At 42.0% G+C, this 13,659-nt stretch overlaps 1 protein-coding gene across 5 annotated transcripts in view; it reads left to right on the top strand.

Moving 5' to 3' along the window:
- PACC1 (proton activated chloride channel 1) overlaps positions 1–13,659 on the top strand; it is a 102,151-nt gene that overhangs the window by 44,266 nt on the left and 44,226 nt on the right. For 2 of the 5 annotated variants that reach the window (XR_015050602.1, XM_085851560.1), the window contains one exon: positions 3,199–11,106. The exons of the other annotated variants lie outside the window; for them this stretch is intronic. Coding sequence is in view for 1 of the 2 variants with exons in the window: in XM_085851560.1 (XP_085707686.1) it covers positions 3,199–3,297 (99 nt within the window). In the remaining variant the exon portion in view is untranslated. Of the gene's footprint in view, positions 1–3,198; positions 11,107–13,659 lie in introns of those variants that run through there. 5 annotated transcript variants of the gene reach the window in all.

The following is a 13,659-nucleotide window of genomic DNA, read 5'->3' as shown; positions in this document are numbered from 1 at the left end:
ATTTTTTATGCATAATCTTGAGGTCATTCCCCACCTAAAGTCTTGAAACCATTTTGCTCTATCTCGAACACCTTGCCCGTGGCGCCCTCTTCAAGTTTGTTTTTACGCTGATTTCATCAAAGTGTGGATAATCCGATGAGTGCGAAATGCCATATAGCCTATATGACGTTATATTGTTCCTGGAATGTTCCAGAGGAAGTTTTGCACCAAAGGTCATAATCCTTGACCTTTGACCTTTAAAGGTCACAAAGGTCAAATTTTCAAAGTTGTGGGAATCCGAACTGGGTTTTCGACCTTCTTCGACAAACTAACTCCAATAAACTATAGCATGTATCCTGTTTCCTTATTTTAATGTCCACAACATTGTTTTGGGACCTTTAAAGGCTATGCTCTGACAATATCTGCTGCTCTTCCTTCGCTCCAATTGGTTCTTCTGACCACGTCCTTGTCAAAGTGGACATCTCTCTGGCTGTTATCAGAAAACCACCTCACCGCCGTCGAGTCTGGCTTTTCACTCAAGCCGACTGGCAGGGACTCCGAGCAGCCATCAAACTTACAGACTGGTCTCCTATCACTACTTTCTCAAACATCAACTCATCCTGGGAATTCTTTCAAAGAAACTTGCTCTCCCTCATGCACAGATTTATCCCCTCTCGTGTTCAGTTGTCCTACCCTTCCTCCCGCCCTTGGTTTACTGAAGCTTGTGGCGAGGCAGTTGTCCTGAAACAACTTGCCTTTGCCTCATGGAAAGCAAACCCAACTGAGGGCAATCTCAGTTCCTTCCACAAAGCTCGGAACAAGTGTATATCTACCCTCAGGAGAGCCAGAAAACAACATCTTTCTCATCTCAAGTCTGAACTCTCAAACCTCTCTCCCTCGTCAAAATCCTGGTGGCGTTTAATCAAATCTGTTTCTGGTGTATGTTCCCCCTCCATCCCCTCCCTTACCTCAAATGGCCACACTGCTGATTCCACACGTGATAAAGCTGAATGTCTAAACTCGGTGTTTGCAGCTAAATCTTGTGTCCTAAACCCATCACTATCTCTCCCCACTTTACCCAGTCGCACCCAACTGTCCCTGGACTCTGTGTCCTTTTCTCCTGACAAGGTGGAGAGCTTGCTTTCAAACCTCGAGTCAGATTCTGCAATCGGTCCAGACGGCATCAGCCCACGTGTCCTCAAAGCCTGCTCTTCTGCTCTTGCTCACCCTCTCTCTGTTCTATTCACCCTCTCATTTGCCCAAGGTCATCTGCCATCTGCTTGGAAATCTGCTAACATCACTGCCCTGCATAAAAAAGGTGCAAAAACAGATCCCTCCAACTACAGACCAATCAGCCTTCTCCCAATCATCAGCAAGGTTATGGAATCCATCATCGCTTCAGACATGAAATCCTTCCTCTTCTCCAATGGCTTGATTTCCAATCATCAATTTGGTTTCAGACCAGGTCACTCTACCCTGGATATGCTGCTTCTGCTCTCCCATCAATGGATGGAGGTCCTCAATGCCAGACAGGAAATCCGAGCCGTATCCCTGGACATATCACGTGCTTTTGACAGTCTGGCACCCTGCCCTACTCACCAAACTCTCTTCCCATGGTATTATCAAGGCCATCTCCACTCATGGATCGCAGACTTCCTCTCCTGTCGCAGTCAACGTGTGGCCCTAAATGGAGTTCTTTCATCCCCTCTTCCTGTGCAGGCTGGAGTTCCTCAAGGTAGCGTTCTGGGCCCTGTTCTTTTTCTGGTTTTCATCAATGATCTCTCGGACTCTCTGGAAAATCCTCTATTTCTCTTTGCCGACGACTCCACCCTCTGCCGTACCGTCTGTCATCCCTCAGACCGGCAAGCTGCAGCTTCTTCGCTCATTGCAGATCTGGATAAAATCACAAACTGGTCCAACACGTGGAACATGTCTTTCAATCCAGACAAATCTCACACTCTCACTATGTCTCTTCGAAAGGACCATTTAGAAAACCCCCCCATCCACTTTCTCAACAATCCTCTGGAAGAAGTCTTTTCTTTCAAGCTTCTGGGTCTCACTATCTGCCATGACCTTTCCTGGGAAAGTCACATTTTCAACCTCGCCTCAAAAGCCAGTCGCCGACTGGGAATCCTCCGTCGTGCAAAGTCCTTCCTCGGCCCTCTTGAGCTCCTGACCACTTACAAAGCTTTTGTCCGTAGCCTGATGGAGTACTGCTCTCCCCTCTGGGCTGGTGCTCCTGCCTCCCACCTTTCTCGGCTTCACGCTGTCGAAACCAGGGCATTTAAGATCATCGGCATCTCCCGCAAGAAGCTGAGTCTTTGGGCCTCTCACTCAATCACCGCAGGTTGGTCGGTGGTCTTTCTGTCTTCTACCGACTCCTCTCCAGCCTTGCCCCCCCTCTCTCTGCGATTTGTCCCCACCACATTTCCACAGGGCGCTCAAGGTCCGCCAACAACCCCCTTCTGGTAAAACTACCAAAATCACGAATCACTGCTCATCTTTACTCTTTCATTCCTCTTTTTTCCCGCCTTTGGAATAAACTTCCTCACTCTATTCTTTCCCATTCTTCCCTCCAGGCTTTCAAAACAGCTGTTCACCACCACCTCTTATCTTCCCCCATCGAAATCCTCGATCTTTTCTACCCCCGATAATCCACCCAAGCCCACTTCCTTCAATTCCCCTGCTTTCCTTCCTGAAAGTCCCTGTAATGTCCATCTTCTCTTCGCCATGTTCCCTGTCCCATCCCCATCCCTCTCCCTTCCACAGTTCACCTAATGTGTCTGTTCCCCACTGTTTTGTCCCTTCCACTCCCGCCCCTCTTGTCTCATGCCTCCTTGCTGTGAGTTGTGTGTTAGCTCTCATACGAGCCTTGACCAAGGTATACAAAAAAAAAAAAAAAATGCAAAGGTCAAATTTTTAAAGTTGTTGAACGAAACCGGGTTTTCGACATTTTGCAGCTAATAACGTGTCACTCGTACCACATCATGTTGATCATTTTTATAAGTTGGTCAAACATTATCACATTGTCTCATCCTTGACTTCTGAAACACTCTCCATCGTCAAATACCGCTCGTGAACCATCGTCGTCTTCAGACTTGTTTAATATTATCCTTATTTTTTTTTTATCAGACAGTTGAATTATTTGGGCTGATAGGTTCAGAACAGCTTGTAAGACATCTTTTTCTGATGCACTCAACATTCTACTCTTCTGCACAGGTGGCAGATTTTGCCAAAATATCTGTGAAGTGGATGCTGAAAGTGCGAAGACGCCATCGTAGACACCGTGCTCGTCAGCTCAATTCAATGCCAAGATAGACGAGATTTGGCTCACGCGAGAGCACAGGAAGCTGCGCATTGGATTCTGGAGAAGACAGAAATTGCTATTCTTAGTAAGAGACCAAACCAATTGCTTTCACTGACCAGCTCTTCTGTTTCCAAGGGAGTTTTTATCTTGTTTGGGCTTGTTTAACTGATCTAAAGGCCCCAAAATGAAGACTCTTTCTAATCGTCCAACTCGCACAATGGGATTTACTTGGTTGATAGTTTTGTGAGGCTTAGATTTTTGTTCACACGTTTACCACAGTTTTTATTATAACATGCCGTGGTTTGCAGGATGGCCTCGAGGTACGCACACTCGCCTCTCAGCCATCTCGCCTGGGTTCAAATCTCAGGCCAGCTACAAACTATCATTCTGGTGTTTCACAGGTCAGGTGATTCATCAATGTGTGCGCCGTCCTTCGGTTGGACGTTAAATTGGGTGTCCCGTCTGCTAGCATTCGTTGGTAGACGTTAAAGATCCCTCATTGCCCTTTGCGGAGATAAGGCGAGTTATCACCGGCACCATTGTCAAACTACAAGTGGTTTCTTGTAGTACCAGCAGTACAAGTACCAGCAGTAGTTACCAAGTGGTTTGGTCTTTTTGGAGGTTCCTTGACACCAAGTTGTACTGGTTGCTATGTCAGAATGTGGATGCTGTCTTGGCAACAGTTTCTGCACTACAAACAAATTGATCTGGTGGTTCACGTTTGACGTGAACGGCTTTCTTCGGCTACAAAAGTGAACCAACACCAAGAACATGCCACTATCAATGCAAATGTTTTTTTTTTTGTTTTTTTTACTTTGACCTAAATCCTATGGAGGAGTTTGTACATAAATCACAAGCATGACAATATATTAAAAGACATCGGAGTACGCTTTTACATTAATTTCAAGGATATAGGTAGACGAGAGACAAACACGTATTGTATATGGGATGTGAACCTCCTGCATTATGATCTCGAGGGTCACACGTTTGCCCTCACAGGCCAACCAAACATTTTAAGGACAGTTTTTATTCACTGTAACAAGGTATTTATACTTTATTTTTCATCCATCATTCTGTCCTTTATTTGATGATAGTCAGATTTGATGCCGTTCTCAAACGCTTCCCCCACTTTGTCACCATGTGTAAATATATTTATTTTTTTAATCCTGATTTATATTTTTGGGGAGGGGTGTGGGAGAGATACTGAAAAGGCAAAGATTTCTGTTCCCTGAGCTCTGGTCGATATCTGACACACGGTTCGAATAAGCTCGAGCTGTGTGGATGGCAGAAGAACAGAGGGTTCCTCCATAATACACTGTTTTTATAGGAAGAGATTTCTTAAAATAACTTTTGCTTTGCATGACATGAAAAAAACTACCTTATAGGGATAAACTAACTATGAAAAAGGAGATTTCTAAGCGGTTAGAGGTCATAATGATGAACATGTGTGGGTGGGTGGGACTGAGTTTGAATTGTATAAATTGTTGCGAGACAGTTAATCTGTTTATGTTTAACACCACTACTGTTCATATGCATGTCATTTAACCAAATGGAAAATAACCCTGCAACTAAATGAGTGAGCTTTTAAAATAATCTGCTCTTTCATTGGAAACACTTTTATGGAGCCTCGTGCAAGTTTTTCCAATTACATTCCATGGAAAAACCATGGCTATAAAAACATTGCGAAGAATAGCACAGCACACTCCAACAGGATGGTGCAAAGATGGCGCACTTACAATCAAACCATCTCGTCTGGATTCGATTGTTGGCCCGACTATAAACGGTCAGATTGGTGCTTCACAGACAGGAGGTTTCATCACAAAGTGTGCCATCATTCGAATGGATGTCAAATCTGGCGGTCGCGTCTACGAGCATCATTTAGATGGGCGTCAAAGATCCCACAGTGTTTTTCCACGAAGAGTAGCCAAGTTCTTATTGGGTGTCCTTATGTCGTCAGGTGTTTTCTAAATATTAAAAGTGATCTGGAAACTGATCTCGAATAATCTTAAGGTGTAGAATCCACATCTCAAGGTTTCCAATTCTGATTTTATGGGAATCACAGTTTGGGTGCCCATTTTAAAAGTAATTAGACAAGTGTCTGTCATTGATGCCAAAACGAATCATCAAATGATTGATGTCAATTCAGATCACTGCAATCTACCATGATGAAGCTGAGTCTATGGGCCTATCACTTCACCATCGCTGACAGGTCGGTGGTTTCTGTCTTCTACCGCCTCCTTTCTTGTCTTGCTCCCTCTGCTCACCTCCTCATTCGTTCCTCTTTTTTCCCATCTGTGGACTCGACTTCCATATTCTCTTCAATCTCATTCCTCCCGATAGGTCTTCACGACACCTATTCACCACAATCTCTGATCATCCCCCATCCAAAGCCATGATCTTTTCTCCCCCTATTAACCTTACACCTCCAAGCCCACCTTCTAAGTTTCAGTTTTTCCTTCCTGAGGATTTGCTTCTATGTCTATTTTGTCCACCCCATATGTGCTCCTCTACCCCATATTTTTTCCCACCTTATCTTATTTGTCCAAGTCTGCCTCAATTTTGTCCTTCAATCCTGCTGTTGGTTCTCTCTCTTTCTCTCTTTCTCTCTTTCTCTCTTTCTCTCTTTCTCTCTTTCTCTCTTTCTCTCTTTCTCTCTTTCTCTCTTTCTCTCTTTCTCTCTTTCTCTCTTTCTCTCTTTCTCTCTTTCTCTCTTTCTCTCTCCACTGGTCCTTTTGTTCTGTTGCATCCTGATCCATTCATTATACAAGTTCTTCCACGATCCTTGACATTGCACAAAAAAAATATTGTATAAAGGGACACCAAATCCATCAAGAAATAGGCCTTGAAATCAGTTACCTTGTGTATCAGACCTTTGAACAGTTTCATTATTAGTCCCTGTTGGACTTAATCTGAAATGAGGGCTTATGGATTTGGTCTCTATTTTCATGTCCGTGCGTGCGCCTGCAACATCTCGGATATGTATGGACCGATTTTATTCGTACTTGGCGATGGTCATCGCCATCATTTTGTTTCACGATGCGATCCAAGATGTCCGACTGGCAGCCATTTTAGTTGTAAACAAGCTCAAATGAGCTGAGATCCTCGTCCTCTTAATGATGACGTCATAAAAACGAATATTACGTCATTGTGATGTATCAGGTTTGCGATAAATTACCTGTGCAAATGCCCGGCTTGATTCCCGCAAACAAAATTCAAACAGCTTGCCTAGTTTCGGAGATAATGGTATAGGCGATTTCTATTTGCGGCAATATTATGACGTCAACTTTTTTTCTAGGAAGAATTTCCAAAATAGATGGTTACTACCTGCGCGTGGGCTTTCTGCATATACATGGAAAGTTTCACGAAGATCCGATGAAAACTCTGGGTTGTGAAACAAAAAATGTCAAAAAATAGGAATGACGTCATAAAAATTGATATGACATCATAAAAATTGATATGACGTCATAGTGATGTATCATATGTGCGGTAATTCATCTCTGCTAATGCCCTGTTCGATTCCCACAAATAGAATTCAAAAAGCTTGCCTTGTTTCGGAGATAATTTTTTAGGCGATTTCCATTAGCGGAGATATTTTGACGTCATAACTTTTTTTTCTTGGAGGGATTTTCAAAATCTGAGATGGTTACTGTCTGTGCAGGGTATTTTTACATATATATGCCAAGTTTCAGGAAGTTTCGATGAAAACTGTAGGCTGTGAAACAAAAAAGTCCACAAGAAAAAGATGAACAACAATGTGAGTAAGACTTAGAGATCCTCCACGAGGATCTAAAAAACCCGATGTTGAACATGTCCTCAATCGTTTCTCGTACATGCATTTGCCGATGTTGCTCAAATTTGGCACACAGATAATGAATGATGGCTTACATATGCACGTCATTATTTTTGGAGATCAGATCTGAGATGGCTGATTGGCAGCCATTGTGTTACTTAAATGTGTCCCCAACCATTTATCGGACAAGCATGGTCCGATTTTGTTCAAACTTGGCACAAGCACAGTACATGATGGCAAACGCGTGCACCTAACTTTATTTTGCGATCTGATCAAAGATGGCCAACTGGTAGACTGATGGCTATTTTAGTTGTAAATAAATATGGCCTTTAACTCCATTCAGCAAAATTACTAAAATAATGGGGCCTATGACATTTTATGGCTTTTCTTTTCTTTTTTTTACACCCTTGTTTAAAATAAATTTCCCTATGCCATCCACAAAATAAACTTGTTCACTGGTATATTTTTGAAATATCTACTGGCCCCTAATGCATGCTCAAGAAAAGCAAAGGTCATCCCACATTTTAATCAACATTTGTGTACTTAACAGCTGATCATATAGCCTTTTACATATCTTAAAACTACATCATAAATGGGCACGGAAAACAACCACCTCCACCCTCCTCCCCCAAAATTAAAGCTGGAAACCGAAATTCGGATTCTACGCATCAAAGTGATCCAAGATCCGTTTTCAGATCGCTCTTAACATTTAGAAAACGCCTGACCCCTTTTCAGTCGTAAGGAATCCCACTATCTTTCCGGCACCCTGAAAAAATTCCTGTCCCAAGGCACAGAAATCACCGCATCAGCTGCACTCCCAGAAGTAATGCAAACCCATAGCCATTTGCTGCACACGATTGAGTAAATGAGGCACAAAACACAATTTGCTTTAATTCTCATTTGGTTCAAATAAAATGTAATCTACAATTTCTCTTCCTCTCCAAATTACACAATTGATTGAAGAACATTTTAAGAACTTTGTTGACAAGTCGGAATGTTTACATTTTACGGTCGTCGTGAATTGTTACAGCAGTCTTGTAAATGACTCAAGATTGACAAGACGAGAGGTCATAGAACACCTTACCCCATTCAGTATTGAGAAGGACATGGGAAAGGGTCTTTTAAGCTCTTATTTTGCATTTCCGAGCACAATCGATATTTCCTATGAGCCGCCATTTTGTGTGAATCTTGATATTCCCCAACAGAGCATGAGCGGCAAGTTTGGATTGGTCGAGATGGCGTAAAATGGCAGAGTATTTTGTCCAAGTACTGCTAAGCTGGAGGTTTCAGGAAGTGCCAAAAAGGCGATTTGTGTTCGAAAGTGTTCAAGTATATAATTAAATCAAAATAAAAAAGTTTTAAAGGGTGCAGAAAAAAACAAATTAGGAAGTTTACCGCCATTGAGGCAATGTATGTTACACCACCTTATTTAACACATTACATTAGTTCTTCATGCCTGTTGAGTTTGTGTCCTTTATGACGTCATTAAAAAACAGTGAGTTTCCTGTTTTGGAATGATTTTCAATTTTGTTTGACTGTCAGACATGTAGACAGACTAAAACAGTTACCTTGCTACTCTATGCACATCTGTGATCGGGACGAAATTCCGTCCAAATTGCCAAATTCAGATCCAACGTAGTGCTAAACTGCAGGTTCGTGTTCCGATTTATGTTCTACAGTGTTCAAAATATAACATTAATTTGAAATTAAATCGTTCCTCGATCATAGACTGACATCTGTCAGACAGACAGAGTGAGCCAATTTGCTGAACCATGCTTTGCACGACGTGTATGGGGTAAATATTTAACAAATGTTCAGAAGATGTAACAGGTTTCAAAAGCCACTGATGGTAAAACGTTCCTAAATTGTCAGGAACCAAGTATATCAATGATAATTCTCTGTGGGGCAGAAAGCAGATTCAACATGCAAAAGAATGAATGAACCAAGAGAGGAAGGAAGGGAGGAAAGAAATGTGCAAAAGCAAGAGGATTGTGATATGCAAGGTTAATAGTGGAGAAAAGATCACGTGTAGAGATGGAAGATACCTGGAGTGAGTAGTATGATTGAACCTCATTTCCACAGATGTGAAAAAGTGTGCGGTCAGCGTGGAATTTGGGAGTTTAACCAGGAGGGTTTACTGGAAGAGCATGTGCATCCTGGAATTGTTGGGGAATTGAGAGAACAGAGATAGGTAGGTAGCTCAATGGCCTCTGTCCCCTCCCCCCCCCCCCCACTCCATCTCTGCTATCAGTGATGAGAGAACAAGCCTAGTGCTTCAGTTTCATTGCAGGAGATTCCAATAATGTTGAGAGCTTGACATTTTATAGATTTTTCAGAACGACATGTTTAACAACATTCCATTAAGTTATGGACAAAATCCTTCTTTTGTCTGAGTAGTTTTGATGTTTTGAAGAATGAGATAGTATGCCCAGTCTGTGGCTATTCGGTCAGCCCAGGAAAGGTCTTGGCTTATGGTGAGGCATAGAAGTTCCAAAGACCTCTTCCCTTAGCTAACCGTAGAAATAGGTGGGTTCATTTGATGATCCTTCTGGAGTGACAGGGTGAGAGATTTTCCATGAGTGAAAAATGACATTCTCCATTTGTCAGACAGCAAATACTGACTTCCAGATCAGCATAGTGATGTGGCTGCTGTCTGCATGTCAGTGGAAGGGAGCATACGATAATGGAGTCATCTGGATAAAGTAAGGGAGGCTTTTCCAGAATATCAGCAAGGTAATTTCTTGATATTAGGGGCAACACTGCTTTGGGGCAGCACTCCAGCCTCCAATCAGAAGGGAGGAGGGGGTTTCATTCACAGCAACATGTTGACTACATGAGTGGATGAAGTCATAAATCCATTAATGAAGGCAGTCTTCTATGCCACAGGCATAGCTTACCAAGCATGATGCCAGAGATATGTCCAGGGAAACGGTCCTCGACGTAGGGACATGTTTCTCTTGTTTACATAGGGACATCTCTTGTTTAAGACATAGGGCCCCATCCATTACTGAGAGGAGCAGCAGCATCATGTCCAGCGATGAGTGACCAGGATGGAGTCCAAACTGATGGCCAGAGATTGGACTGTATTGAAAACAAGAAAGACTCGACATTGGCAGCAACGAACAGCTTTGTTTCTTATTTGCAAATTACTTGTTTAAACATGCACTATTCTATCCACAGAGCCGTTCTTTACCTCCGTCACCAGGTGGACAGAGGTTATGTTTTCACCTCTGTTTGTTTGTTTGTCTGTGAGCAGGATATCTCAGGTATGGATGGATCCTTCCGAGGTCAGCAAAAATGAGTACTTGTACCATTGCACTGGAATCGGGGCATTGCATCAGTGACACAGCTACACTCCTAGCAATAATGCAACCAGCAGCCACAGACTGCATACAAAATAACTATTGATAGATGGGGCCAAGAATGATATATAGCATGATATTTCAAAAAGTTGTTTGGATGAGTTATGACAAAACTTGGTGGATAAGTTGGGTTGGTGACGAGAACAAGCCGATTCGATTTTGGTTTAGATCCGACCCATCGGTGGGATACAAAACGTAAACTGCTCAGCTTGGTTGAGGAATGCACTCTGCAGAATGTCGTTCTCATTTCGGTTTGGAATTACGTTTACTGTCACACATACAAATCTTTAGTTTCTTAAATATTTAACATTGAATAGCAAGAATAATAATTATAAGATCCGTTAATGACTCAACAAAAGGGTCTAGTGATGCCAAGTATACATTTATTATACGTTGATATAAAAAAAATAAACTAAAGCACCCAAGTAATTGCTTTTGTAGACATGTCACACAAATTATTTAACTAACATATTACAGCATCACGATCAGAATATCCACCAAGGAAAGAACATTCCGAAGTAATTTGTTCTGATTATATTGTGTTGTACTTACTTGCCTTGTAACAGGAGTATTTGAATTCTCAAAATTTGGACAATGCATATCATGATTTTCTTCGTTTTATTTTCAAATGGAGATCTTTTGCCAATAAAAATATATATTATACCTGAGTCAGGAATATTCATGGATTTTGCTTGGTGCTTGTTACTCATCATGTGCATCCGGATCAAAACTTGAATTTGCAGTTATAACAGTGCTCTGAAACCACTTCCTTTGGGTATAATTGAGTGAAATACAAGCGGCACAAAAATCACGAGACACGGTGGCATTGTGGTTTCGAAGCATCCGTTCTCGTGTCTTGGAGGTTGGCTGTTTGAACCTGACCCTGGCTTAGTCATACTGATAGCTTTTATAGCGGATTATGATGGGATGTTTTCACATTTGTGTATTATCGGCCGCATGTCAGGGGCTGTACTTTTGGAAACCAAGGTCCACCAGTGGCTCGTGGGCCATGCAACGAAAAACAGAGATTTAGAGGATAGAACATGGAAAACCCCATGGGTTAGCAACCCAAAGGGAGGTGGGGGTTTCTCCTTGATACAGGACTTTTGAAATGACGTAATCCGCCCCAGAATACTCGGTGCGCATGTGCAGAAACCCCTCGTAATAGCCATCTTAGTGCAAGGAGAACTTCTATCGTGTGTGCGCACGATAAGGATTGTTACTTAAAATGGCTCCCAAAAGTTCTAAAATAATCTGATAATACTTGGAAAAATACCTGAGAGGAAGCTGGGTGTACCTCTGCACAACGAAAGAGTGGGAAGGAGACAAGATCTGTTTTGGGTGCTTCTGAACACAGATAGGAAGGTCATATCTGGGGCTTGTGAATACACGGGGTAAGTTTTTTTTAAAAACCAACTTCTAAATTGATACTTACTATTAAGCATGTTAGGGGAAGGGGCAGGGAAGGTGTGAGGGATGTTATAAATACAGTGCCTGTAGAAAGTCTACACCCCCTTTCAAATTTTTCACCTTTTGTTGCCTTGTAGCCTGGAATTAAATTTCATTAAATCAGACTTTTTCCACATTTATTTACACATCGAAACCCACAACTTCCATGTGAAAAAAAAACCTCCACAAATTTCACAAAATGAATTCAAAATACAAAACTAGAATATCTTGGTTGAATGTGTCCACTCCCCTTATAATAGTAATTGTAAATTAGTTCAGGTGTAAGCAATTACCTTCAAAATTGCACACAAAGTTAATTGGCCTTCACCTGTGTTAAATTGTAATGATAACTTTGATTATTTCAGAATAGAATCAGCTGTTCCTGTAGGTTTCCTCTGCTGAGTGGTGCATTTCACAGCAAAGACTCAACCAAGAGAACCAAGGAGGAGGAGGAGCTCTCGAATAAAGTTGTGGATAGGCACAGATCAGGGAATGGGAATAAAAAATATTTCAAAGACCTTTAGGATAAAGTTGTGGAAAGGTACAGGTCAAGGGATGGGTATAAAAATATGTCAAAGGCTTTGAAAATCCCTCGGAGCACAGTCAAGACAATTAAATCATGAAGAAGTGAAAGGCATATGGTACCACCAAGACCCTGCCAAGATCAAGCCGTTCCTCCAAACTGGATGACCAAGCAAGAAGACTGATCAGAGAGGCCACCAAGAGGGCAATGGCAACTTTGAAAGAGCTACAGGCCTTTATGGTAAAGACTGTATACATGTGACAACAATATTCCAAGCACTCCACAAATCTAGCCTGTGGGGTCGGGTGGCAATAAGGAAGCCATTACTCAAAAAGGTCACCTTAAGTCCTGTTTGGGGTATGCAAAAACCACTCTGGAGATACTGAAGCCATGTGGCAAAAAGTTTTGTGGTCTGCCGAAAACAAGATGGAACTTTTTGGCCTAAATGCAAAACGTTACGTTTGGCACCAACCCAACACAGCACATCACCCAAAGAACACCATCACTACTGTGAAGCATGGTGGTGGCAGCATCATGTTATGGGGATGTTTCTCATCAGCAGGACTGGGACACTTGTCAGGATTGAAGGGAAAATGGATGGAGCAAAATACAGAAAAATCCTGGAGGAAAACCTGCTGTCCTCTGTAAGAATTAAGCTGAAATTGAGACAGAAGTTCACCTTTCAGCATGACAATGACCCAAAGCACACAGCCAAAGCTACACTGGAGTGGCTAAGGAACAAAAAGATAAATGTCTTTGAATAGCCCAGTCAGAGCCCCGACCTAAATCCAATTGAAAATCTGTGGCATGACTTGAAGATTACTGTCCATCGATGCTCTCCACACAACTTGACTGAGGTTGAACAGTTTTGTGCAGAACAATGGGCAAATATTTCCCAATCAAGGTGTGCAAAGTTGGTAGAGACATATCCCAACAGACTGACAGCTGTAATTGCTGTCAAAGGTGTTTCCACCAAGTATTTACTCGGGGGGGGGGGGGGTGGACACTTAACGAAGCAAGATATTCTAATTTTGTATATTTAATTAATTTTCTGAAATTTATGGAGGTTTTTTTCACTTGGAAGTTGTGGGTTGTGATGTATAAATAAATGTAGAAAAAGTCTGATTTAATGTAATTTCATTCCAGGCTATAAGGCAACAAAAGGTGAACATTTTGAAAAGGGGGTGTGGACTTTCTATAGGCACTGTATGTTGTTTGTTTGATTCTGGAGCCACAAGAGAAATGATAC

Source organism: Eptatretus burgeri, chromosome 13 (assembly GCF_056783735.1).
Source record: "Eptatretus burgeri isolate ZD-2024b chromosome 13, Ebu_testis_v1, whole genome shotgun sequence".
Classification (NCBI taxonomy): domain Eukaryota; kingdom Metazoa; phylum Chordata; class Myxini; order Myxiniformes; family Myxinidae; genus Eptatretus; species Eptatretus burgeri.
Note: the sequence above shows the minus strand (reverse complement) of the source record. Positions and strands in the feature narration are given on the sequence as shown.